At 38.8% G+C, this 24,679-nt stretch overlaps 1 protein-coding gene across 1 annotated transcript in view; it reads right to left on the bottom strand.

The window, feature by feature from the left end:
* Nucleotides 1-24,679, bottom strand: part of NPAS3 (neuronal PAS domain protein 3) — a 520,563-nt gene that overhangs the window by 4,315 nt on the left and 491,569 nt on the right. The window contains exons 10-11 of the mRNA XM_063290029.1: nt 21,036-21,142; nt 3,641-3,788 (exon numbers count right to left, since the gene is read on the bottom strand). Of these exons, the coding sequence (XP_063146099.1) occupies nt 3,641-3,788; nt 21,036-21,142 (255 nt within the window). The remainder of the gene's footprint in view (nt 1-3,640; nt 3,789-21,035; nt 21,143-24,679) is intronic.

Raw genomic sequence — 24,679 nt, 5'->3', positions numbered from 1 at the left:
GGAACATGAACCAAGAACATGTAACAAGATATAAAACATTTCCAAGCAACCAAACCCACTGCATATCCAGGAGTATGGTGGGAGAGGGCAGCAACTTTACAAAGTAGGTTTGAATTTGGTTTGAGCCTGGTCATTTGTACCTCACGTGAGAACTCTGGGTTGATTTGTTCGATGATCCATTAGTTTATTTTCTTGGCTGTCTGTAGTATTCCCAGGAGTCTTCTCTGACATCAAAGTTCGAAAGTGTCAATACTCTTTCTACCCTTTGCTTCCATAGAGTGTCACAGGGAATACCATGGCTTGCATGATTCTGATCTTTGTAGGGTTTTCTTTGGCGTTCTTTGGCTTTCTCAGTTGTCCAATGTGCATCAGAAGTAACATCTCACATTCCTTGGCCTTTTCTAAAGCCAGCTTGAACATCTGGCATCTCTTTTTCCATGTAAGGCTCTAATCTGCATTGCATGATCCTAAGCATTATTTTCCTAGCGTGTGAAATTAAGCATTTCAATAGTTTGCACACTCTGTTAAATCTCCATTTTTTGGTATTGGAATGTGGATTGACCTCTTCCAATCTGTTGGCCACTGTGTCGTCCTCCAGATTTGCTGGCATAGCTTGGTTTTGTTTTGTTTTATTTTATTTTAATCCTGCCTTTATTATTTTTATAAATAACTCAAGGCGGTAAACATACCTAATACTCCTTCCTCCTATTTTCCCCACAACAGCAACCCTGTGAGGTGGGCGGGGCTGAGAGAGAGTGACTGGACCAAGGTCACCCAGCTGGCTTTCATGCCCAAGGTGAGACTAGAACTCACAGGCTCCTGGTTTCTAGCCCAGCACCTTAACCACTAGACCAAACTGACTAGAACCTTGACTGATCCTTCTTCTATTGCTTGCTATATTTCTGTGGGTAATCTGTCAGTTTCTGTAGCCTTCTGACTTGGTAATGACCAGAGTGCTCATCTAACATCATCTTCTACTACCAGAGGTTCTTGTAAGTAGGGAATATCTTCTAAGTTATCTTGAAAGTTGACATTTCTATTGTACAGTATCTCAGTATACTCCTTCCATTTTTGTTTGATCTCCTTTGAATCGGTTACTATCTGTCCCTTGGTGTCTTTTAGCATACCAATTCAAGGTTGGAACCTCCTTCTGAGTTCAGACTGAAAGACTTTCCTTGTTTTTCCATGTCTGTTTCCATTTTTAATGTCTTTACAGATGTTGTTGTAAAACTGCTTCTTGTCTTTTCTAACAGCTCTCTGAAACTCTTTTTTAAGTTCTTTTCTGAGATTTTTGTTTTTCTTGGCTTTTTTCTTCTCTTCTTAGCAATTTCCACAGTTTGATTTGATATCCAATCTGCTTTCTTCTGTTTCTTCATTTTTGGCAGTCTCTTTTCACATTCATCCTTAACAACTTCTTTAAGTTCATTCCACAGTCAGTCATTTTATATTTCCTATCCATGTGGTTTTCTTAGTGCAGGAGCGGTTTACCATTGCCTTCTCCTGCACAGTATGAATTGATGCCTTTGCTATTATGATCATCTGCCTCCAGCATCTTACTATATCACTCTGCCCAATACATGTGCCTGATTGCTTTAGCTGGGCAGCTGGAATGACCTTCATGCCTGGAGTGACACTGCTGGGAGTATATAGCGTTGGCATACAGTCCCAATGTTCTTTGCTTATCCCTCCCAGGAACCCCCACCCCACACTCACACACAAGGAAGAAGCACAGTAGGACTTTTTTTTTGGGGGGGTGTCATTCAATATCTAAATCCTTTTTGATGAACTTAACATATGTAGCTGGTGTATGAAAAACATATGAGTGAATGTTGAGTATGGAATGCGCAATCTCTTTTTTTCTTGCATTCCTGGCATACCTGCAATTGGTCTGTTTCTACCCAATGCCACTTATTTTTTCCTCTGTGGCCTTCTTTTCCTTTTTTGTTCTCACATGGCAAGTGGCTGGGGAAGAAACAGATCAACCTTGCTGAAGATCTTCATTCCTGCTTTGCCCAAAGGTTTTGAAATTTTGAAAGTGGATCAAGGCTACACATAGCTGTATGATCATCAAACACTTGTCTCTATTGTATAACATGCACGACTATTGAATAGAGTATAGGCAGAAATCTCCCCAGTTAGAATGGAAACAGAACTTGCAAGTGGGATTTGCAGTAACTTAACCTGTAATATATTTTAAGAAAAAAAGCTAGAAACTGGGAAGGAGAGATGATAAAGACTTTTTTTTAGAGAAGGGCAAGGTTGACTGAATGAAGTACTGAACAGAAGCACTGTACAATACAATAGGCTGCTGCTGCAAGTCCCTCTTGTTTTTATTGCAAAACCAGTTTTCAATTTGCAACAAATATCAGAGGCCAAACCATGGGGGAAAGAAGGACATGGTGCTCCTATGTTATCTGCAACTACTATGGAGATGTGTAACATATAAGTGGTTTACTCAAGCTTCTGGCGTCTGTATGTGTGTGCCAGTCCTTAATTATTGGGAAGCAATTTCACCTCCGATTTTCATTTATCATAATGATAGGAAGGAATTGGGCTCAAAAAGCAGAGTGCCACTTGCTGTGTTCATTCCTCTTCCAACAACTGCTTGGGGCACTGAGTAATAACTGATTCCCTCTTGATCTTCAATTAAATCACAAGGAGGGAATACTGGGGTTACAGTCCCTTCTCCAGGAATAAAGGAAATGTGTACTCTCTCTGAGCTTACTCCTCACATAATGACCTAACTTTTGCAAGAGGAAAGAGTGAAAAAAAGAATCACATGGCCCAATTTTTCCCAATAATTGCTTGTAAGTTCCCACTTATATTTCTCTATTTAAAATGGAAGTTTCTTAAACCCACTTAATAGAAATAAGCCTTATTTAAATCAACAGGAGTTCTGAAGACGTAAGCTTAGGACCGATATAGCTCTGTGGACAATACTTTACCATTTTCATTACATAAATCCCTCTTATTAATTTAAATAAAAAAATAATATGCTCCTTTGATTTCTATTATACAGACAATAGAACTGAGATTCAGGCATTTCTCATGAAGCATCCGGATAATATGGGAGTCTTTCATCTCTACTAGTCACAATGTACTTCTCTGCATTCACCAAGAACTAAGTTCAGAAAGGCCATAATGCTGTGTTTCTCAAGGAACAGCACACCTAATATTCTCCTGTATACAATTCAGAGAGCTTGAACATGATGATCTGGCATTTAATCAACATGTCTCACTTATCTGGAAAGCAAAGGGGAGTACAAATAAGGATTTTAACATAAATTCCACACTGATAACTACAACAAACAGAGTTTCTGAAACTATAAAGGACTTGACTTCCTAACACACAGAAACATTACCTCATGCCTTTATAAGGAATCAACATCAAGCTCCAAAAGGCTGGCTATGAACCAACTCTGTGATTAAGCCTGATTAAGCTAAAGCTTCACCTGGATTTGGGAGAATCCAGACTCTGGCAATCTATCCTATGACCATGTTCCTATTATCCATCAGTACACATAAATTCTAAGCAGAATCAGATTGAGTTCCTTGCATTTGTTCTTAGACACTATCCTTTCAATGTGTCTCCTGTAGTCACAACATAAATGCAAATAATTGAAGCGGCAAAAAGATATACCTCAGAAGGTAATTGACCCAGATGATGTTCTTCTCATTTGCATTCTTGGCGTTAATAGCGATAGTGGCACTAGACTGTATCCAAATATAGCCCCCGCTTTTCTGCATCCAGCGGTAGTATTTTGTAACACACTGACCCTTGTTCAGCACTGAATGGAGCAAAACAAAAGGCAAAAGGAAAATCATTGGCATTGCACTTATACGGGATTGCTCTATATTAAAAAAAGCACACAAACCTGGTACAGAGAGATGGAAGGGATTTGTCCCCTTCGTTTCATAGGAGGCATAATTATAAGAACAATTAAATCATTTCTGGGAGCCCTAGAAGAGTTGAAGGCACTGCCTTGATTTGTAGTTTGATTTTAATCTGCTGTTGGCAGCTCAAGAAAGCAAGGGAAAAGCAGTCAGAAGCAGGATTCGCTGTGGCTCATGAAGCACCAAATCTCTCTCTCTTTTGTGTGTTGTGTGTGTGTATACACATACATGTGTGTCTGTGTGTGAGATATATCTCTCTCTCACATGTTAAATTTCTATGTGATTTATTCATAGCTGCTAGGTAGTAAACCTCTCTGAGACTCTGGCTATTTGAAAGGTTTGGGAAGATACGGTAACCTAGTTCTTTGATCATTTCTCTTCATTGCAGGTGATATCAACTACTGAACTTACACATCTGTTTCTTTTGATCTTGTCAAACAGAATTTACAGTCTTCAGATGAACCAAATCTCCAGTGGTCATAGGAGGAATGTCTGCAGAGACTTGGCTTAATACCAGAGCAAAATAAATCAACCAAAGAGCTGCAGAAGAAACTGTGGCCTAAGGGAGCTGTAGAATCAAGTATGTTAAAGCAAGAGTTCTGCACAATGTCTGAAATAGAACCAGAAATGGAACAACAAGTGAAAACTATACATTCTGTGAAATTCTGCTTAAAGACGCTTCAGTATAGAGATGCTAAAATTTCTTTCAAGCCGGTATTTCCAAGCCAGACATAGTAGTAGAGTTTTAGCTAATTTAAAACTCTTCTATAGTAGCATATCACTTGCTGAAATAAGGAAGCAGGGCATCTTTGGCAAAAATACAGACAATGTGTTTGGTATTCTTATTATTCCAGCTTGCATTTCTTCTTCTGGGCTGTATTTGTTCTCCAGCCTGTAAATCTTGTGCACTAGAGGGCAGTGTGCATTCATATACATCTCCATTTTGGCATGTCCTTGTCTCCGTCTGCTAAAATGAAAAACCTCTAACTGCTATAATAAATTTGGCTAAATTAGCTGCTAAATGGTTATCTCAAGTAATATGTATTTGCATTAATCATCTTGCTCTAAACCAGAACAAGCCAGAGTCCTAAAGACGTAGTAAATTCATATTGTCCATTTAATTATGGCTAATAAGTGCTTCATATACAATAGTTTCTTGAAGTACATTATGATTTTTTTTTGGGAAGAGGTGGGGGAAGTGGAAGAAAAGAAGTCACTTTGAAGATAGGAAAAACTGTGGTTAGAACTGTTAAACTTTCATCTTAAAAGTTGGACTTTACCTTTAAAATTAGGCTGTATTCCAGATTCTGAGAATGATATATGCAAGTATATATAATACCACCTAAAGTTTAAAACCTACTTGGGAAGATACAAGCCTAAATTCATATTAGCATCACAACCTAGAAAATCTTTTCTTCTTTTTGTAAAAGGAAACACAGATGCAATTGCAAAAGTACAGGATACTTTTTTCTCCTTTGTTTTCCTTCCTCTTTCTACATACTTTCCTGTTGCCTCTGAGAACATTTGCTGTTCAAGATTCCCATCCCAAGCAGAAAGGTTGCAATGGTTCTTAGACTCAGCTCAAAAGAGTTAGCTCAGGAGACAGCTAAAGCCTTAGATGCTCCTCTGTTAAGCTAGAGAGTCTGCGATGCAGTCTGGGTAACTACAATGGCCGTTACATCAACCCTTCTAAGAAGCCAGCCTACAGATTCCAGACTACAAAGCTAGTCTGGCAGGGTTTAAGACTTCCTGGAGGCCTAAAACATTTGTTGTTTGAAGCCCTATCTTTTTCTCATCTGCCAATTCTTGTCAAGGGCCCACATTTGAAAAGGTCTTCCCACACCATCCAGATCCCACTTTTGGCCTTCACATATTCCCCCGATCCCTTTTCACATTGGTGCCTGAAGCAGATTCCCTTATCATGCTCATGGAAGGGCTGTTCTTTGGATTAGTTTGGGTTTGCTGAGGGTAGCATTTTCATCCTGTTAAAAAACAAGTTTATCTCAGAAATTTCAGGTATTATTTCCCACTTCCATAATTCCCTCCTGCCCTATCCTTCCCCTCTTTGGCATTCAGCATGTGCATTTGTGGCATACCACTATTATTAATAAGGATTACCTATTTTCCATATGCATATATAAGAAAGAGACAGACAGATAGACATTTTATTTTGACTAAATTGTTCTGACTTTGCAATAAATTGGCTGAAAGGAAGCTTTGAAAGTTCAGTCAGTTCTTTTTTGTAGAAGTGGCAAACATTTGCAATTTGGGTTATAGTATTTTGTAAACAAGGTAAAGTTGACCAGATTGATGCATTAATCAAAAGGGATTTTTGCTTTTGTGTATTCATGTCTCAGATATAAATGGGATTCATTGTTAAACTGCAAAGATAAGCGAGCTGGTGGTAAAATGTGAACTTTTCCATCAAATGATTGTGGTGTTGAGACATCAGTTTTATGCAAATACTTCTGAATTTGTAATTGATTTAAGACTGGGAACAAGGAATAGGGGAACCTTTCTTCACAGTTTTACTCTATTAAAATATCTTAGTTTAGCAACGTAGTTTAATAACAAAGGATTTTTGATAACCTATTGCTAACAGATCAGCTGACTGCCTGCACCTCTGAAGAAAAAAATGAAGACCGACGTGTCAGAAAAGGTGTTTCTTTCAGTAAACTTAATATTTTGACTATTTACATACAGTTGCAATCTACTTGGATTAAGGCATACGTAAAATTATACTATAAATCACTGATTCTTGTGCATTCTTTTTAAAATGCATAGTGTTAAAAAAAAGAAACAGAAGCAATATTAAGATAAGTACCCTGTCAGGGTTACCCAATTCTAAAAGGCACTGGTAAGAGATCTAAAGAGGGCAGAAGGTTCATGCAATAACTGCAATAATAGCAAAACTGCATGAATTAAATGTTCCTTTTCAGGGTTCTTAAAGGCCTAACAACCTCTTCCTTCAGTAATGTACTTCCTGAAAATGAAGTAAACTAAAGAAGGAAATTTGTTGTATAGTAACTGCCAAATAATTACAAAAGAACATTTTGGCTTATTTACTCTATCTTAACACTTACAGAAAATAAATTTTAGGAAAGGAAGTCTCCCTCTAACAGCAATTTTTCAAAGTGGTATGATGAATCATGAACACAAGCCAACCAACATCACACTTAGAAGTCCATATGTATGAAAAATGATGTGTGTAATATTCTTAAAATATTTAGTAAGAAATGAAGAAGGTTAAGGCAGTTCTCTTAGTTTCAATTCAGACTTGGTTTGAACAAAAGTTCCAACAAAAGGAGAAAAGGAAGCAAAAACATCAAATGAAATACTAGTTTCCTTGCAATGATCACCTAAATGTGTATTGACATTCAAGTCTTTGTTATTTTGATCATTTTGTTTAGGTAGTGCCTGCCTAAATGTAACCAATTTTGGTTTTCATTAGAAAAGTAAGAAATAAGCTCATAATATGTAATAGGAGTGATGGACCTAGGATATTTGCCTAATTATCTTGATTTTGAGTTAATTATACTCAAAAAGGGCAGATTAAATCAGCCTTCTCCAGCTTAATGCTTTCTATATGTACTAGACTACAACTCTCTAATTTAAAGACAACCTGGACAATGTTAAGATCTCCTAGTTCAGTTTTGGTGGGTTTACCTAAACCTGGACTGCAAAAATCCAGACAACCACTAGATGAGATACAGAAAAAAATAACTACTTTCTGCCATATGGTGGCCATCTAGATTTAAAACTATCATCTATCTAACTATCTATCGTTCTTATATTGTGGTCAGATGTTTTAATCTGGATAGTGCATAATTTTGAACTGATTTTATCTTTTGAATTTAAAACTCTGAAGGGGAGGTGTAAGTAGAACAGCGCAGGAAAATCATCACCATGAAGGTATGGTCAAACAAAGGTTAAAAAGTTGGCTGGGAATTATGAGTTTAGTGCAACACATCTGAAGGGGAATAGATTGAAGAAGAGTGCTGTAGACAATGGGTAACCAATCTGATACTACACCTAACCCATTCTACTTTTTAAGAATGTGCCAAATAAAAGACTTGGAATTTCCAAGAACAACCTTTTCCTTGCAAGTAACATTTTACATTATCTATACATTGCAGTTCCTAAAAGCAAACTGCTAGATTTTTGCTGAATCTTTTCTATAATATCATCATTGTTTGGCCCATGGTTAGGGTACAAAGTAATAGGGTATGATTATAAAGACTGTACAAAACCTTAGTCCAACAGTTTGTTGTATACTGTATACCATTACTAAAAAGAAATCCAGTTCTATTTCTGAATTTTGTTTAGAGAGAAGGAATAGAAAGAGAAATGCATGATCTTCCAAGCTATGAAATTCTCTGAGTTAAAAAAAAAGGATCAGTGCAAGTTTGTTTCAAGATATACATTTTAAAAGAACACTGTCCCCTGGTAAAGCTGTTCTTAGAAATCAAAGAAAAATTTCTAAACAGCCAGTTGTGTTTTATAAGAAGGAAGTAATTTAATTCAGTTTGAACAGGAGATGAAAAAAATCTTGTAACAAATTATGTCTTTTTTAAAAAAGCATTCCTCACAATAGAATGCTTCTCCGTGTTACAAATGTTTTTGAAACTTGGAGTATATTGTGCATTTCAGTAAGTAGATAGTAAATATGAAAAAATGAGATCAGTTTATTTAAGGTCTTACATAAACACTGCTTTACAAAAGCTCTCATTATTCCAGGAAATATGGAGGAGGGGGCACATGTATGTTATTTACTGCTTTCACAAGAATGTTCTTACAAAAGGATGAGCTACAGTGATCCTCAGGTTATCCTAATACGAAAATACTGTTAATTTATCAGGAAGAGAGAGAGAGAGAGAAACAGCTCTGCACTTAGTACCACAGTTGAACACTTAGCTGTTAGAATCATTTCTCTTTTTACATTCACAAAACTGGCAGAGGAAACATGAAAAGGAATACTGACTCTTTAATCTCTTCTTCTCCACCTAAAGCCCAAGGCAAGCTGACAGAGTAACTTCATTCTGGAAACAGTAGTGTGGCTTTTTTTAAAGAAAATTTCTGGATTACTTTTTCTTCTGCTTTTGAAAACTGTGGACTATAGGGGAATAAACCTGGCATTGACTTAAAACAAGAACAAGTATTTTTATCTGAAAAGTTATAGTCCTTGATGCTTACAAGAAGGTCATTTTCAAAACCCATGGGGAAAATAGCATCACAGATAGAGTGCACTAAGTGCCTTATTCTCTTGAAACAGAGACAGCATTTTTAAAATATCAGCTCTCAGAATTATCTGTGCCTTTGATAGCACTTTTTTACTACAAATTTTGCAATTAAGTTAAATAGCAAAATTGCTGCAGAGTATTTAGCAAACTCTTAGGATACATGATGTTTAAATAGAATTTTGCACACAAAGCTATCAATGAATCATATAACACTCACTGGCTCTCCAAAAACAGACTGGATAGGGAGGGAGGGAGGAGGAATAGTTCTTCCTCTGATCCATTGTCACAGAATCTTTAGCTTAAAGGATCTACCTAAATATAAACCTGGCCTCACTGAAGAAATTACACATTCCGTCTGGGAGAAGAATATCTATCTATGTTTTTGCACTAGTTCTTGTTTGCATGTTCCCCAAGGAACCATTGCCCAAATGATATATATCCGGTTCCATGGCTAAAATTTCCATTTTTTTAAAAGAAACCCTACTAAATAACTATGAAAGGTTCAAAGTTCATTACCTTTGTAATTTATATTCTTATGTAACTGTGTACAGAGTACATACTGTTATATATTTATTTATATTCAATGTGATTTACATTCTTACGAATTATCCTTCTTGCTTTTTTCTTAATTAATTCAAAATTAACACAGCATCCACCAGGTAAGATTTAGAATCCTTCCTTCCTTCCTCCCTCCCTCCCTCCCTCCCTCCCTTCCTTCCTTCCTTCCTGGAATAGAATGACAGAATGATGACTATCTCCTACCTCTAGAATGGGTTGTCTGATACCTGTGCCAGGCACCTGCATTATGATTCTTTTTGCACTAGGTAATACTAAGTATTTTAAAAAGCCTTTTTAAAACCATGATAAACATTTTAAAAACACCCACTGTTATTTTGTTTATAGATCTTCACTTCATATGTTGCATTCATTATTATTGCTACTGCTGATTTTATTTTAGTTATTGCCTTGTTTTTTTATTATTCTGCTTATTATATATATATATACATACATACATACAGTATATGTGTAATATATATAAGTATATATTATACTTTATATATAAGTATAATATAACAAAATGTAAATACCAGCATATGTAGCATGCTGTTAATTAGAATAATTAGATGTCGGAATATCTAAGACAAAAGAAGCTGCATGTTTCCATTCAGCAATTCCATGTGCATTTAATAATTCAGAATGGAACAGGCAGAGTTGTAGATACAGCTATATAATTTTAGATCATGATCCTACACTGAAATTAATGGAGTTCAGAATGAATCTTAAATGAATTTGACACCAGGATTTTATATATACAAGTTTAAATGTTAAAACAGATGCTGCAACTATTTCACAGATTTTCTGCAACTAGAAAATATATATAAAGCTAGGTGAGAATTTGAAATGAAGACATGTCTCTCTATAAAATGCATTTTAAATGTTCTAGAACATTTAGATTTCCTCATGTTCACATGAGATTCATTGAATCAATGATACACCAGTTAATTATGAATAAATGTCATTGATTTTGATGGGCCTTATCCAAGTAAGACTAAATCTAAATTCAACCTCAAGTCCCTGATTTTAATGAATCTACTAAGCATGATTAAACTGAATCCAACCCATACTTAATATCCCACTTGACATACTAACAGACAGCAAATATTGAAAATTAAGAAATTATATAACATAATGGAAATTCACTAATTTCACTGAACAATGAAAATAATGTGATCGAAATAAAAATATCTAATACTGTCTAAATAACATTTCCAAAATGACTGACACTGGAAATTTACATACATACCTACATACAAACATACATATACAGTATATTGATCATCATTTTGTTTTCAAATGAACATCCATCTTTCAATCTCTTTTTATGGCTTTGGTGATATTTAGAGTTGTATCCAAGGGCTGCATGAATGCAAGTCAGCTTTCACAGTCAAGCTTTGCCTTCTCACTCTGGCAGTCACGCATACCTTGGGAAATATGTGGGCATTGCTTCAGGTGGCAAAATCTCTGGAGCTGGAAATAGTTTCAAGGATGTTTCATGATGCCTTTTGATTTTCCACTGCAGTAATACAACATTTGGCATTACAAACCTATGTGCGTGCTGAAGATATGTAGGCTAATTGAACAGAGCAACTAGCTTTTTTGCCAATGCTCCTCCTGTAAGGTACATTCTTTTTCAATTGTTAGGCTGACTTCAAAGTTAGCATGCTCAGACATCATTTAAACAGAAGACACACTATCAAATAATATAAAAGCAATCTCTTTTGCTTTGGTGATTACCATCAACTTGTACAACAGTTGACACTCATTTGTATATTTTAGCATTTCACAGGACCCAAAGAATTCAATACTTTGAGTGGAATCAGTTTGATTTCTTTTATGATTGAGGATATTAAGCATTACAAAAGCACTGAAAGTTCAGTCTGATTAGGATTAGAATTCCTTCATATCAACATGCTTTGTCTTCCTCCCTACAGTTTTACCAGTTGTGTGCTACCTGACTTGGTGAAATTTTTCCACATTATGATAACAAAACTTGTGAAGTGAGATTTTACTGTCAGGATTGATCAGCTATTCCATCTTTTTTAAAAACAAATTTAGGGTTATTAAAAGATATATGTTTATGTAAATATGTGTACCTGCAAGCGTACATATCTGTATCTATAGATGACACACATACACACACACACCTTAAAAAGACTTAGTTTTTTTTATCTTGGAAACTGAAGCAGTAAATAGTAATAACTGTGAATAGAAATTTTCAAATGAATGTACACAAGTCTTTTTTTTTTTAATCGTATGGCATAGCAGTTTGGTGTTCATGCGGCTTTTCTTGCTGGGAAATCCTTGTGAGGTCCAGCAGCCAGATGTGTAGACTATTTAGCTGTGACAAGTCATGTTGCCCGGGGTGCACCATGAGGAGGCTAGTCTACGTTGCACCGAGTTGGGCTGAGAGAGAGTGACTGGCCCATGATCACCCAGCCGGCTTTCATGCCTAAGGCGGGACTAGAACTCAGTCTCCTGGTTTCTAGCCCAGCACCTTAACCACTAGACCAAACTGGCTCTCACAAAAGTCATTGTTTATGTATAACTGACTATAGAGGAAAAAATCTCTACATTGAAGGGCAAGATCCTTTTGAAAATGGGAAGCAGCATGAATAAAGTGATAGTAAAGCTGTTTTTTTAAAAAAAATCTGGATTGTTTCAGCTGTTGGAAACTAAAGCATATCAGAGTGAATGCTCCCAAATGTAGTCATCAGAGACCTTTGCTTTATGGAAAACAAACTGCTCTGGCTGCTGTTCTTAAAGAATTGTGTTTCTTATAGCTGTAAATCAAGTCCTGAAGAAATGGGATGACGTTCTCTGAGCAATAGCTGAGGGTGACAAGCATCTTTTTGTCAGTGTCAGGTTTATGAATTTAGACCTCAATTAAGATTCCAAAATGAAAAAGCACATATTATATCTGTAGCTACACAATCGAGTGACAGTTCCCAAAAGCAATATATATCCATTTTGAAAATCCTGGTATATCATCCTGTATTTGTCCAGAAGTATATTCATGACATTCTCTAGAGGTCTTGACTCCTCTATGTCCTGCCTGGATTTCCAGCCAGAAAATGTTTGGTATTATTCTTCAGTGAACATTACTATTTTTTTCAATTAATTGAGGAGATATATGCTTCTATACCATGTGACAACCTTTTATTTTTTCAGTAGTAAATGGACTTGCTAACTCATAACAAGGCAACAGTGTCACCCGATAATAAAACATGGCTAGAATGGGTTTTTCAAATATTAGTGAAAAGAAATATGTTTATTACTTTTTTTCTCTTTTACTGGTATTGGTGTGCAGATTTAAAAGGAGGTTAAAATGGCATCTTTACGTGGAGTAGATGATACCCAATCTTCAAACAACTTACTCCAGAGTAGTTTCCCAGAGTTAAACCCAATGTTATTGTATGATTACCCCATGGGAGCTCAAATTGTTGAAATGAAACAACCAGTGAAATGCACAACTTCTTCTATATGAGGAAGAAGAATTGAATGCAAATGAATTCTGCCATTTGCACAGATAAATGTGATGCTAGGGGTATACAAATTATATTAGTCCCAAATGCTCAGCAAAACATTTAAGCACGATCATCAGTAGCTAAGCATATAGCATAGGCTTACAGTGTGCACTCTATCTAGAAAATCATACATCAAGAAATAATAAATAATTGTTAAAGCTATGCTATCACTTCTTTGAAAAAAATAAACACTCAGGAATTAAGATTGGCTTCAGTGGCAGCCTGTATGCTGCTATGGCTTTGTCAGTTATTTTACAGAGAATAGAAGCATGAACAGTGAACCATATGGCCATCAGCAGAATAGAAGCCTTTAAAATATGGATTTAGAGAAAATTACTTAAAACTTTATAGGCTAAATGTATATGAAATGAGACAATTTACCAATGAATGGACAAAATAGCAAAACTCTGAATACCACCAGAAAACTGGAATATTCAGGACACATGACATGCAATGAGAAATCCAAATTATTTCAATTAATTATAAAAAGATTCAAGGGAAAGAGCTGGAAGATGATGCATATCCTGGCTGAAAAATCTAAATATGCAATTTGGCAAAATACAATGTCCTTTTTTCAGACAATAACAGCAAAAGAACAAATAATGCTGATTGTTGACAACCTCTGGTAGGAGATGCTACTAAAAGAACACACATACACACACACATCCATGATCTTTCTGTCATATCATGGATAAAAAGATAAAGATTAAAGAAGTATCAGGGCCTGAAGGAGGAACTAGAGAGGATGTGGAAAGTGAAGACCAAAGTGGTCCCAGTGGTGGTAGGGGCATAGGGCTGTGATCCCCAAGCTGGGAGAGTGGCTCCAACAGATCCCAGGAACAACATCAGAGCTCTCTGTCCAGAAGAGTGCCATGCTAGGAACAGCTAAGATACTGCGCAGAATCCTCAAATTCCCAAGCCTCTGGTAGAGGACCCGAGGACCCGAAAACACATACCACCCATAGGGGTGAGAATGGAATTTTTTAATATATAAATCCCCTTCTCACTCCTAGTGGTGGTATGTCTCTTCCTCAACCTCAGGTCCCAATGCCAGCTACTTGGTTGTGCCAATCAGTGTATGCTGTTCCTGTCTGCATCTTACACCCTGCCACTATGTGTTGAACTGTCTCTGAGGCCTCTCTACACAGTCTGAACCTTGGATCCTGTCTAGTGTGGTAGACCCCTGCTTCTATGGATCTGGTGCTTAGTGCCTGTTCTTGTGCTGCTATGATCAGTGCCTCAGTGCTGTCTTTTAGTCCAGCCCTTTCCAGCCACTGGTAGGATTTCCCAAGGTCAGCCACCTCAGCTATCCATTGATGGAACATCCCATGCAGGGTCTTGTCTTGCCATGGCACTTCCTCTGCTTGATCTTCCTCTCATGTCTGCTGCTACCTCAGGCATTCTCTCAGCAGCTCATCTTTGGGTGCCATCTTAGTGATGTACTCCTGGATGCTCTGGATTTCATCCAGGACAGCGGCTTTGACACTCATCAGATTCTGCCCGCCCTCTTTCTGGCTGGTGTACAGTCTATGGGTGTTGGACTTGAAGTGGAAACCTCCATGCATTGCAAGGAGCTTCCAGGTCTTCACACTGGCAGCCTCCATGTCCTCCTTTGGCCAGCTCACCATACTGGTAGAGTATCTGATAACTGGCAGGGTGTGGTTCCCATGTGACTGGGATACCAAGATATTTGTAGCTGGTCTATATCTCTGCTATGTGGCCTGCTGGTAGTTCCACCTCATCAGTCTTGACTACCTTCCCTCTCTTTCTTTACTACCATCTGGCCACACTTCTCCAGTCTGAAGGACATCCCAATGTCCTCACTGTAGATCCATGTCAGGTGAATCAGTGAATTGATGTCTCATTCACTCTAGTATGGTGAATGTCTTGATGTCATCCATGTAGATGAGGTGGCTGATCATAGTTCCACTCTTGAACTTGTATCCGTATCCAGTTCTTGTGATTTTCTGGCTAAGGGGGTTAAGGTCTATGCAGAACAGCAGCAGAGACAGTGCATCCCCCTGTGTATGCCGCATTTGATGGCCACTTGTATGAGCTGTCTTGAGTTGACTTCCAGTGTTGTCTTCCATATCCCACTGAGTTCTTGAGGAAGGTCCTTATGTCCTGTTGACTTTATATAGGGCCAGGCATTCACAGTGTCATGTTCACTGTTTCAATGTACAGTATACATCGTAACGTTTCACATGCCATGGCGCTGATGCGCGTTTCTGTTTGGGAGGGAGCTGCTGTGAAACCTTGTACCAAGCTCTGTATCTGTGTTCATTACAATGGAATGTGTTTGGGTTATGTTCTCTGTTCAAGGACTTTTCCCGCAGACCATCAGAAACCATTAGGAGCACCTGGGATTGTGAACTTGGGAAGATTCTACGGGGGGAGGGATCTCATTTGCACCGAGGGTTTTTAGTTTGCATTTGGCGCGCTTTAATCATTCTCAGCTTTCTCTGTGATCCTGCATACTATTCTTTAATAAATCAGATATCTTTGAATTCCTGCTCATGAGTCTAATAGTGTTTTAGAATAGGCATTCATTACACACAGATCCATATGTGTGGCATTGAGTTGTAGGCTTTCCTGTAGTCAGTCCAGGTTCTGCTCAGATGAGTCTGTCTAGACCTTGAGTCTCGGGTGACTGCTCTATCTGTGAGCAATATATCTATGGTGTTTGGAGCCCCTGGTGTTGTTCCCAATGCCCTTCTGAGCTGTGCTTATGTACTGGCCCATATGGTCCTGTAGCTTGGCAACTATGAAGACTGAGAGGACTTTCCATGCTGTGGGGAGGCAGATTATTGGCCAGTAGTTGGACAGTACTATTCCCTTGTGGGGGTCTTTCATAATCACTGTCCTTCCTTGTGTTAGCCAGTCTGGGTGGGAGCCTGCTGCTACCAGCTGGTTCATCTGTGCTGCTAGGCATTCGTGCACTGCTGGTAAGTTTCTTTAGCCAGTAAGTGTGGATCATGTCTGGGCCAGGTGCTGTCCAGCTCTTCATGTTCTTGACCCACTGTTGGATGTCTGCTACTGTGAAGGTGACTGGTTCCTGTTCTGGGAGATTGCTGTGGTCTGCTCTCAGGTCCTGCAGCCACTTTGCACTTGTGTTATGTAGCTTTTCTTTGTCCCATATGTTCTTCCACTACTGTTCAGTTTCTGCTGTTGGTGGCTCTGCTGTTACTGTGTTGTTGCACTGCAGTTCGGAGTACACCTTGGATGGTTCTTTGGCAAACAGGGCATTTATCTTCTTGGCCTCTGCTTCTCTGGTGTATCTCCTTAGTCTGGTAGCCAGTGCTGTGAGCCTTTGTTTAGCAGTCTCTAGGGCTTCAGATGGAGTCAGGCCCTTGCATTTTTTCAGTAGCCAAGTCTTATCCTTAATTTCCACACCCTTCTGTAGTTTATTTATTTATTTACTTGTCAAATTTCTCTACCGCCCATCTCACATACAACGACTCTGGGTGGCTTACAGATAATAAAATGACAAATCGCTAAAAACATTACAATATTGCTGCGGGTTAAACCGCTGAGCTGTCGATCGGAAGGTCGGCGGTTCGAAACCGCGCGGCGGGGTGAGCTCCCGTTGCTCGTCCCAGCTTCTGCACACCAAGCAGTTCGAAAACATGCAAATGTGAGTAGATTAATTGGTACCGCTTCGGCGGGAAGGTAACGGCGTTCCGTGAGTCATACTGGCCACATGACCCGGAAGTGTCCTATGGACAACGCCGGCTCCAAGGCTTTGAAACGGAGATGAGCACCGCCCCCTAGAGTCGGACACGACTGGACTTTACGTCAAGGGAAACCTTTACCTTTACCTAAGTATAAATACACATCAATACAGATACAAATATAAAAATACAGAAAATATAAAATTCAAGATGGTAATAAGACTTTATCCTTGGCTCCATCAGGGTGCCAACCACCCCCATGAATGGCTATTCCCCCTCCCATCCCAAGTGAGGTGGCATAACCATGTCTTAACCCCCTTCCTGAAGGCCAGGAGAGTGGGGGCCTGTCTTATCTCTGGGAGTAACCTATTCCAAAGGGCAGGTGCCATGGCAGAGAAGGCCCTCCTCCTGGACCGTGCCAATCAGCAATCCCTCACGGACAGGGCCCACAACATGCCCTCTCTGCCTGACCTGGTGGCATGGGTCGATGTAGCAGGGGTGAGGCGGTTCCTCAGGTAGCCTGGACCCATGCCATGTAGGGCTTTAAAGGTGATAACCAACACCTTGAATTGGACCCAGAAGCAAACTGGCACCCAATGCAGTTCATGCAGCAATGGTGTTATATGTGCCCTCCTTGGGGCTCCCAAGACTGCTCGCATGGCTGCATTCTGGACCAGCTGTAGCTTCCGGATACTCTTCAAGGGTAGCCCCATGAAGAGTGCATTGCAGCAGTCTATGCCAGAGGTGACTAGGGCATGAGTGACTGTTTGGAGGGACTCCCGATCCAGAAAAGGGCATCACTGGTGCACAACATGAAGTTGTGCAAAGGCTCCCCTGGCCACAACTGCCACCTACTCTTTGAGCAGGAGTTGTAAGTCCAGGAGAACCCCCAGGTTCTGCACTGGGTCTGTCTGGGGCAGCGCAACCCCATCCAGAACCAAAGATGGGAGGTTGCAAGATACCTGGGAGCTCCTAACCCACAGCCACTCCATTTTACCAGGGTTCAGCTGAAGCCTGTTGTTCCCCATCCAATCACTGTATGTTATTGAAGTGTAATCAGTGTATGTTATTGAAGGATTATATACATTAATGTCTTTTTAAATGTGTTGCTTTTCAAAAAGCAGTTAAAACACTGTTTTGTTCCAATGTGCTTTTGACCATGTGACTGTGAGCACTCATCTTAGTATGTATAATATCTATTTTTATTTTATTGTTCTTACTATTTTCTTGCTTTCCTGAGTCTCACAATTGGGGTTGTTTACAAATATTTGTAAACAAATAAAGGAAACAAACAAATAAATAAATAATATTACAAAAACAAATATGATCATAAATATAAGGAAGATTAGAGAGAAACTGGGGCAGGGTTATTGGCTACAACAACTGGGGAAGGGATTTTTAAGAACAGCAGAAAATTCATGGAAAATGGTAGCTTAGTACTCGGATAGAAAGCCAGTTTGGTCTAGCAGTTAAGGTGCTGGGCTAAAAACCAGGAGACTGTGAGTTCTAGGCCCGCCTTGGGCATGAAAGCCGGCTGGGTGTCCTTGGGCCAGTCCCTCTCTCTCAGCCCAACTCGCCTCACAGGGTTGTTGTTGTGGGGAAAATAGGAGGAGGAAGGAGTATTAGGTATGTTCACCACCTTGAGTTATTTATAAAAAAGAATTAAGGTGGGATAAGAAATAATAAATAAATAAATAGAAAATAGAAAGCATCATGAAAGGGATTTAAAGTAAACAGAGCATTGTAATACCATTTTGGATTGCTGAGGTATATTCATATTTATATCATAATTATGAAATAATTCAGTTGTGGAATGTACAAAAACAGACAGAACAGCAAGAAAAGGCTTAACTTGAACATGATTAAGAGAAACAGGAAAGGTCTCAAGATATTACAATTTCTAATGCTAGAAATCAATGATCATTTATTTATTTATTAAATGTGGTTCCTGATGAACAACAGATAAAAAGTATTGCAGGTAAAAGTTAAGATGATTAACTATTAATTAGGATGGTTAGGAACTGGGGTTATCAATTCCATTAAATTCCTTTAAGCATATACACATATGATTGGTTCAGACTCTGATTTGGCAATTCTGAAAATCTTTTAGTTTGCTCAGTTCAGAAGTTTTATTCAAGTCTTTGTATTTCTCACAGTCAACAATGATTTCTTTTTGGTCTGACAGAATTGGATAAACTTTTCAGCAAGTAGCTTCTTAGTGGATGATTAAACTAAACTCAGATAAACAGATTCAAGAGCATTTGTAGTTGGGGCTTGTTTTTTAAAATAGGAAATTGCTGAATTTTTTTTAAAAGGAAGGTATTAATTATATTGATAGGCAGAGTTGCCTTTCCTAAAGGAATCATGCTTTCATAATTCTTAAATAATTTCTTCCCTCTAACAGAAATCGCAAGATATTTTACAAATATGATTAAGTTCATATTTATAAATTTGATAGGTTCATTGGCTTTTGTAAAATTCCAATTGGGATGTGTGTGAGGGGGGAGCAGTCCAAAAAATAGCACAGATCCTAATACAGGTAGTCCTCATTTAATGACCGTTTGTTTATTGATCGTCCGGAGTTATGACAGCACTGAAAAAAATGACTTATGACTGTTCCTCGCACTTATGACCATCGCAGTGTCCCCATGCTCACATGATTGTGATTTGGGTGCTGGCAACTGTCTCACGGTCCCATGATCACCATTTTCAATCTTCTCAGCCGGCTTCCAATAAGCATAATCAATAGGGAACTATGTGATTTGCTTAACAACCATGTGGTTTGCTTAAGAATCATGTGATTCGCTTAATAACTGCCACAAAAATGGTCATAAAATCAGGTCCAGATTTGCTTAATGACTGCATCACTTAGCAACCTAAATTCTGGTCCCAACTGTGTGCATTAAGTGAGGACTACCTATAGTTGTTAGGAAAATAGCCTAGAAGACAGGCCTTATCTGACAGACTTTCAAAATTTCAGATAGAAAGGTGTAGACTTTGTGGAAGAAGACTTTTTAATTGGGAAAGGAATAATTTGTTTCCCTTCCCTATCTTAATGGGATTCTTTTTGAGAATTTGTATGAAAATGGCATAGGTTATAGCAGTTTCCCTAGACAAGAAACATGCTTAATTTCAGAACGATCAATGAAAGAGTTAGGGAGTTATGGTAACTAGAGCAGAGTGTAATTTTTTTTGTGTACTAATCAATTAGCCGCAAAGCCACAGGAAGCATAACAGAATAGAAGTGGGTAATAGATGTGAGGCATACTGGGGGCAGAGGCAGAATGCTTTAATATTCACCATTTAGATGGGCATCCAAGCAATAACTTGATCTTCCTTGAGCCCTCAGAGGGTGGCAATAAATAAATACCCTCCCCCCAAAGTTCCCTATGTTACGTTTCTCACACTTAACAATAGCAATAGCTGTTTCCTTCCTTGGTGGCCAGCCAGCCTAGCTGTTAGCTGCAGAGGGCATCAAGGCAAAAGTAGTTGTTGCTTAATGACAGGTGGACCGCTTATTATCAGCAAACAAGGTCAACCATGCAGTGTGACATCACAATGTAAGCCCTGTCCCTTCTGTGTCTGCATCACAATGCTACAGTATATGCTAGTACGTAAGGGGCAGGGCTTGCATTATTATTTGCTTGCCTGCTTTGCCCTACTCTGTGGACAGTTTTACTGCACTCGCCTTATCCTCAGCTAGGATCATATTAAATATTGCTTGATTCCGTTGACCTGCTCTAACAACACTGGGTTTTAGGTCCTTTCCATATTAAGGCAACTTTTATCATGTTGACAGAATTAATTACTATACTTAATGCTATGCTTTATCACATGAACAGATGGATCTTCCGGGTTCACTTTTCATGCAGATATTTCAAAACTTCTCATGCACAAAAAAAATCTCTCCACATTCTGTGATCACAGAATTTATCCATGATTCACAGATTTGAATTTATCCAGTTCATATCTGAACATTCACTAATTGCCTTTAGTGACAGAGGAAAATGCGTATGTTGTAACTAAATCATCCACAAATAAATTCAAAGAGAAAATATAGAGGTCCATAGATTGGAATGCAAGTATTAGTTCAGTTGCACATTGTAACAGTAAGGTGATAATTTTTATAAGACTAGAGTACTTACAGTCTAAATGACTGTGCCTGATCCCTTCCACATCTTCAGCATGAATGAAGTGGTAACATCTTTTCCCTATGATATCTACAGGAGTCAGATCCATGTAATCACTAATCCTATAAAGAAAAAATAGAGCCTATAAACCGAGAAAAGGGGAAAATACAACAACAATGAAATGTCTTCCAGTCTGATCCCAAACTTGTACATCTGCCCTAAAAACCATCCCTTTGATGACAATTTCATATTATTTTGTTGTGCTGGCTCAGAAGCTGGCATTTCTTCAACCCACAGTTTTATCTACTAACAAGAAAATCCCAAATTCAGTTCCTAAAAAGAGGCACATAGCACATCTGTGATAGTGCTATTTCTTTTCTTTTATGTGTATGTGCGTGTGTGCCTTTGAGTTAGTCTTGACTCCTGGTGACTACACGGACAAGTCCATGCAGTTGTCTTAGAAGCATTTTCAGAAGTGGTTTACTGTTGCTTTTACTTGATTGTGTTTATTTCCTAGGGCTGAGAGAGAATGACTGGCCCAAAGTCAGCCAATAATCCTAATCCAGCACCTTAAACACTAGGCCAGTTTGGCTCTCTTTATTCTCATAAACATTTCTATAATAAACCCCAAATCAAGGTAAGATTGCCCTGCCCTGCCCTGCCCTGCCCTGCCTTGCCTTGCCTTCTTCTCCTGAAGCCAGCCCATTTGTTTTAACAAATGCAAACCCAAATTGTCCATAGGTCCAGCTTTAACAACAGCCACAAAGATAATGGAATTCCTTAAAATACAAAGCTCCTCATTAAAAGAGCAAGATAATTCAAGGTTGCACAATAAAGTAAGAACATGTTATCCTTATGCAAAATGATTAGAGACATCTTTCATTTCAACAGATTGGTCTTCTATTGAGTATATTCATGAAAAAAGGCTCTTCAACTGTTTCCTGGCACAGAGTCCAAACTGACATTTCAAGCAATATAATTTAAATGCTGAGACATACAGATGCCTGAGGGTGTTATCTTTTTTAGTCTCATTCAGCTGGGAGTTCTGCTTTCACTCCTAGCTCTTTTAACTGGGACTTTGTGGCTTACTCTGTGCAGAAACTTTAAAATCCTTTCAGTAGCCTTTCCCGCTCTATGCTCTGCTCTGCTTTTCTCTGTAAGTGCATTTCTCTTATTGATTGTCCAGATGTCAATGTCCTCAGGCATCTGTGTTAAAAAAAAAATCCTCCCAAATTGAAAATCAGGAGGGCAAATTAGCCTGGTCAGCAAGATACTGGGTTCCTTCCCTTGTTTGGAAGATATAAGTCATATTTATGTTTTAAAAACAGTGTTCTAACACTCACCAAATGCATTAGGACTATATGGGGACTTTTGTCACTAAGATACTGAGAGAACTCTTCACAAGATTGTTCTTGTATGGCAGATGGGTAATACTGGGGATGAAATAGAGCTATCAAAGTACATTCTGGATTCACACACTCAGAGTGCAGGAGATTACTGGCACAGAGCTAGTCCCCACAATCACTCTGAGAGACAATAAGAAATTAGTGTGATAAAAAAAGAACATTACAGCAAATTAGGGAAGTATCTGCCAGGTTCTCACTACTTAACAAAAATCAGTTACTGAAGTACAATCATTTTTTTAAATGACCATTCACATAATCTGGAAGCAGGAAAAATCAGAAAATGTGCTATCACTAGCTTCTTCCTCCAGAATGGATAAATGGATTTTCTCTATTTCTGAACTAAAGTTAAAATTGATGTGTTGCTAAGGGGAGAGTCAGATATAGAGGATAAGAACTTGGGAACAATCTGCATAGCATCCATGTAGGCGAGACCTCCATTTTATTCCCCCTAGCATGGGTAAGAGGCAGCACCTGTCTCTCTTTTTTCCCTTTCCATCTGTACTTTCAGACTTGCAAGATTCTGTTAATATAGCCTTACAATAAAGTAGAATTAGCTCTTCTGGTTGAGTTTCCTGTTCGGTTACCTGGGAGGGCTGACATCAATCTTGCAAGTCTGAAGGTACAGATCTCCTGCCATCTCTTTTTGCAGCCTGATCAATTAGGGTTGATCCTTCCTAAGTTTCTTTCTCTGACCATTAAGCAGCTGCGGGCTCCTCCCTCTTTTATCTGATCGTTCCCTAGGCAGCATCTCTTCCCCTCATCCCTCAGTGCCATTCCCATATACCATTACACCCAGGTAAGTTTGTAGGACAATTGGAATAACACAATCTAGAGACACCCTACAGGACTGCCTGAGTAAATCAGCTTCCTTGTCTTCATATATTTTTTTACCACAAGATGTGGTGCTGGCTGCCAGCTTGGCTGGATTCAGAAAAGGGTTGGACCAATTCATGGAAGTCCTGGGGATCACTGGTTATTAGCCTTGATGGCAGTGTGACTACCTCTGTAGGCCATCAGCTAGGAGACTAGTGGGCTTCCCGTGCAATTGATTGGCCACTGTGAGGACAGACTGCTGGACTAGATGGGCCAGGGATCCGATCCAGCAGGGCACTGTTTATTTTACTAACTTACTGACTTTCCCCCACCTTTTTAAACTGATCTCACAACATTATTAAGAAACAGAACCCAGGACAGAGTTACACAGGATCATCTTGTCAGGGATCATAATTCAGTAGTAGGGTAGCTATTCTGCATCTTAAAATGGTTCAATTCCAGCAATTCCAGTTAAGAGATTAGGAGAACCACTTTCTGACATCCTGATGAGGCATCACTAGCTGGAGTAGATTCTTATATCAATGAAATGTTATTACATTCCATAGAATAAAGTAAATAGACTGCAATGATTGATAGTGTTAGAGTCAAAAACTATTCTCTGCAGTACCTGAGGTGACTGTGTACTGTGTACTGTGTTTTCCCCACTTCAAAAATTGTTTTTGTGGGGAAAAATGCCAAATACACCAAAATAGAAATACCTAGAATAATGGACCTCATTGACTTCTGCCTTACGATCTACTTTCAGTTTGATGGACAAATATACCAACAAATCAAAGGAACACCCATGGGATCACCTATTTCAGGGCTCATAGCAGAGATTGTAATGCAGTGCCTGGAAAAGATAGCACTCCCACGCATACTACCCAAAGTGTGGATGACACTTTCATCATAATAAAAAGGGAACTGGAGGAAACACATGAAACAATCAACAACATCTTCAATGGAATAAAATTCACGAAGAAGAAAACAACACACTACCTTTCTTGGACATCGTCATCAGTAGAAGAAATGGTGGCAAGTTAGAAACACAAGTCTACAGGAAAGCTACCCACACCAGCCAAGTGCTCCATTACCAAAGTAACAACCCAACCTCCCACAAGAGGAGCTGTGAGAGAACATTATTCAGATAAGCACTAACGCACTGCAGCAGCCCAAAACACCAGAAAAAGGAAACAGATCACCTATACAGAATCTTCCAGCAAAATGGATACCCCCTCAACTTTATCAAAAAGTGCCTCACCACCCAACCCACTACAACCCAACCAAAAGAAGCTATGAAAAGGATAATACTGCCATACATCAGAAACATCTCAGAAACCACCAACAGACTGTTACAACCACACGGCATCACCATAGCACATAAACCAACTAACACTCTTCAAAACATCCTAAATAACCCAAAAGACCCAGTAGCCCACA

The sequence above is a fragment of the Candoia aspera genome, chromosome 1 (genome assembly GCF_035149785.1).
Source record: "Candoia aspera isolate rCanAsp1 chromosome 1, rCanAsp1.hap2, whole genome shotgun sequence".
In the NCBI taxonomy this organism is placed as follows: Eukaryota; Metazoa; Chordata; class Lepidosauria; order Squamata; family Boidae; genus Candoia; species Candoia aspera.
Note: the sequence above shows the minus strand (reverse complement) of the source record. Positions and strands in the feature narration are given on the sequence as shown.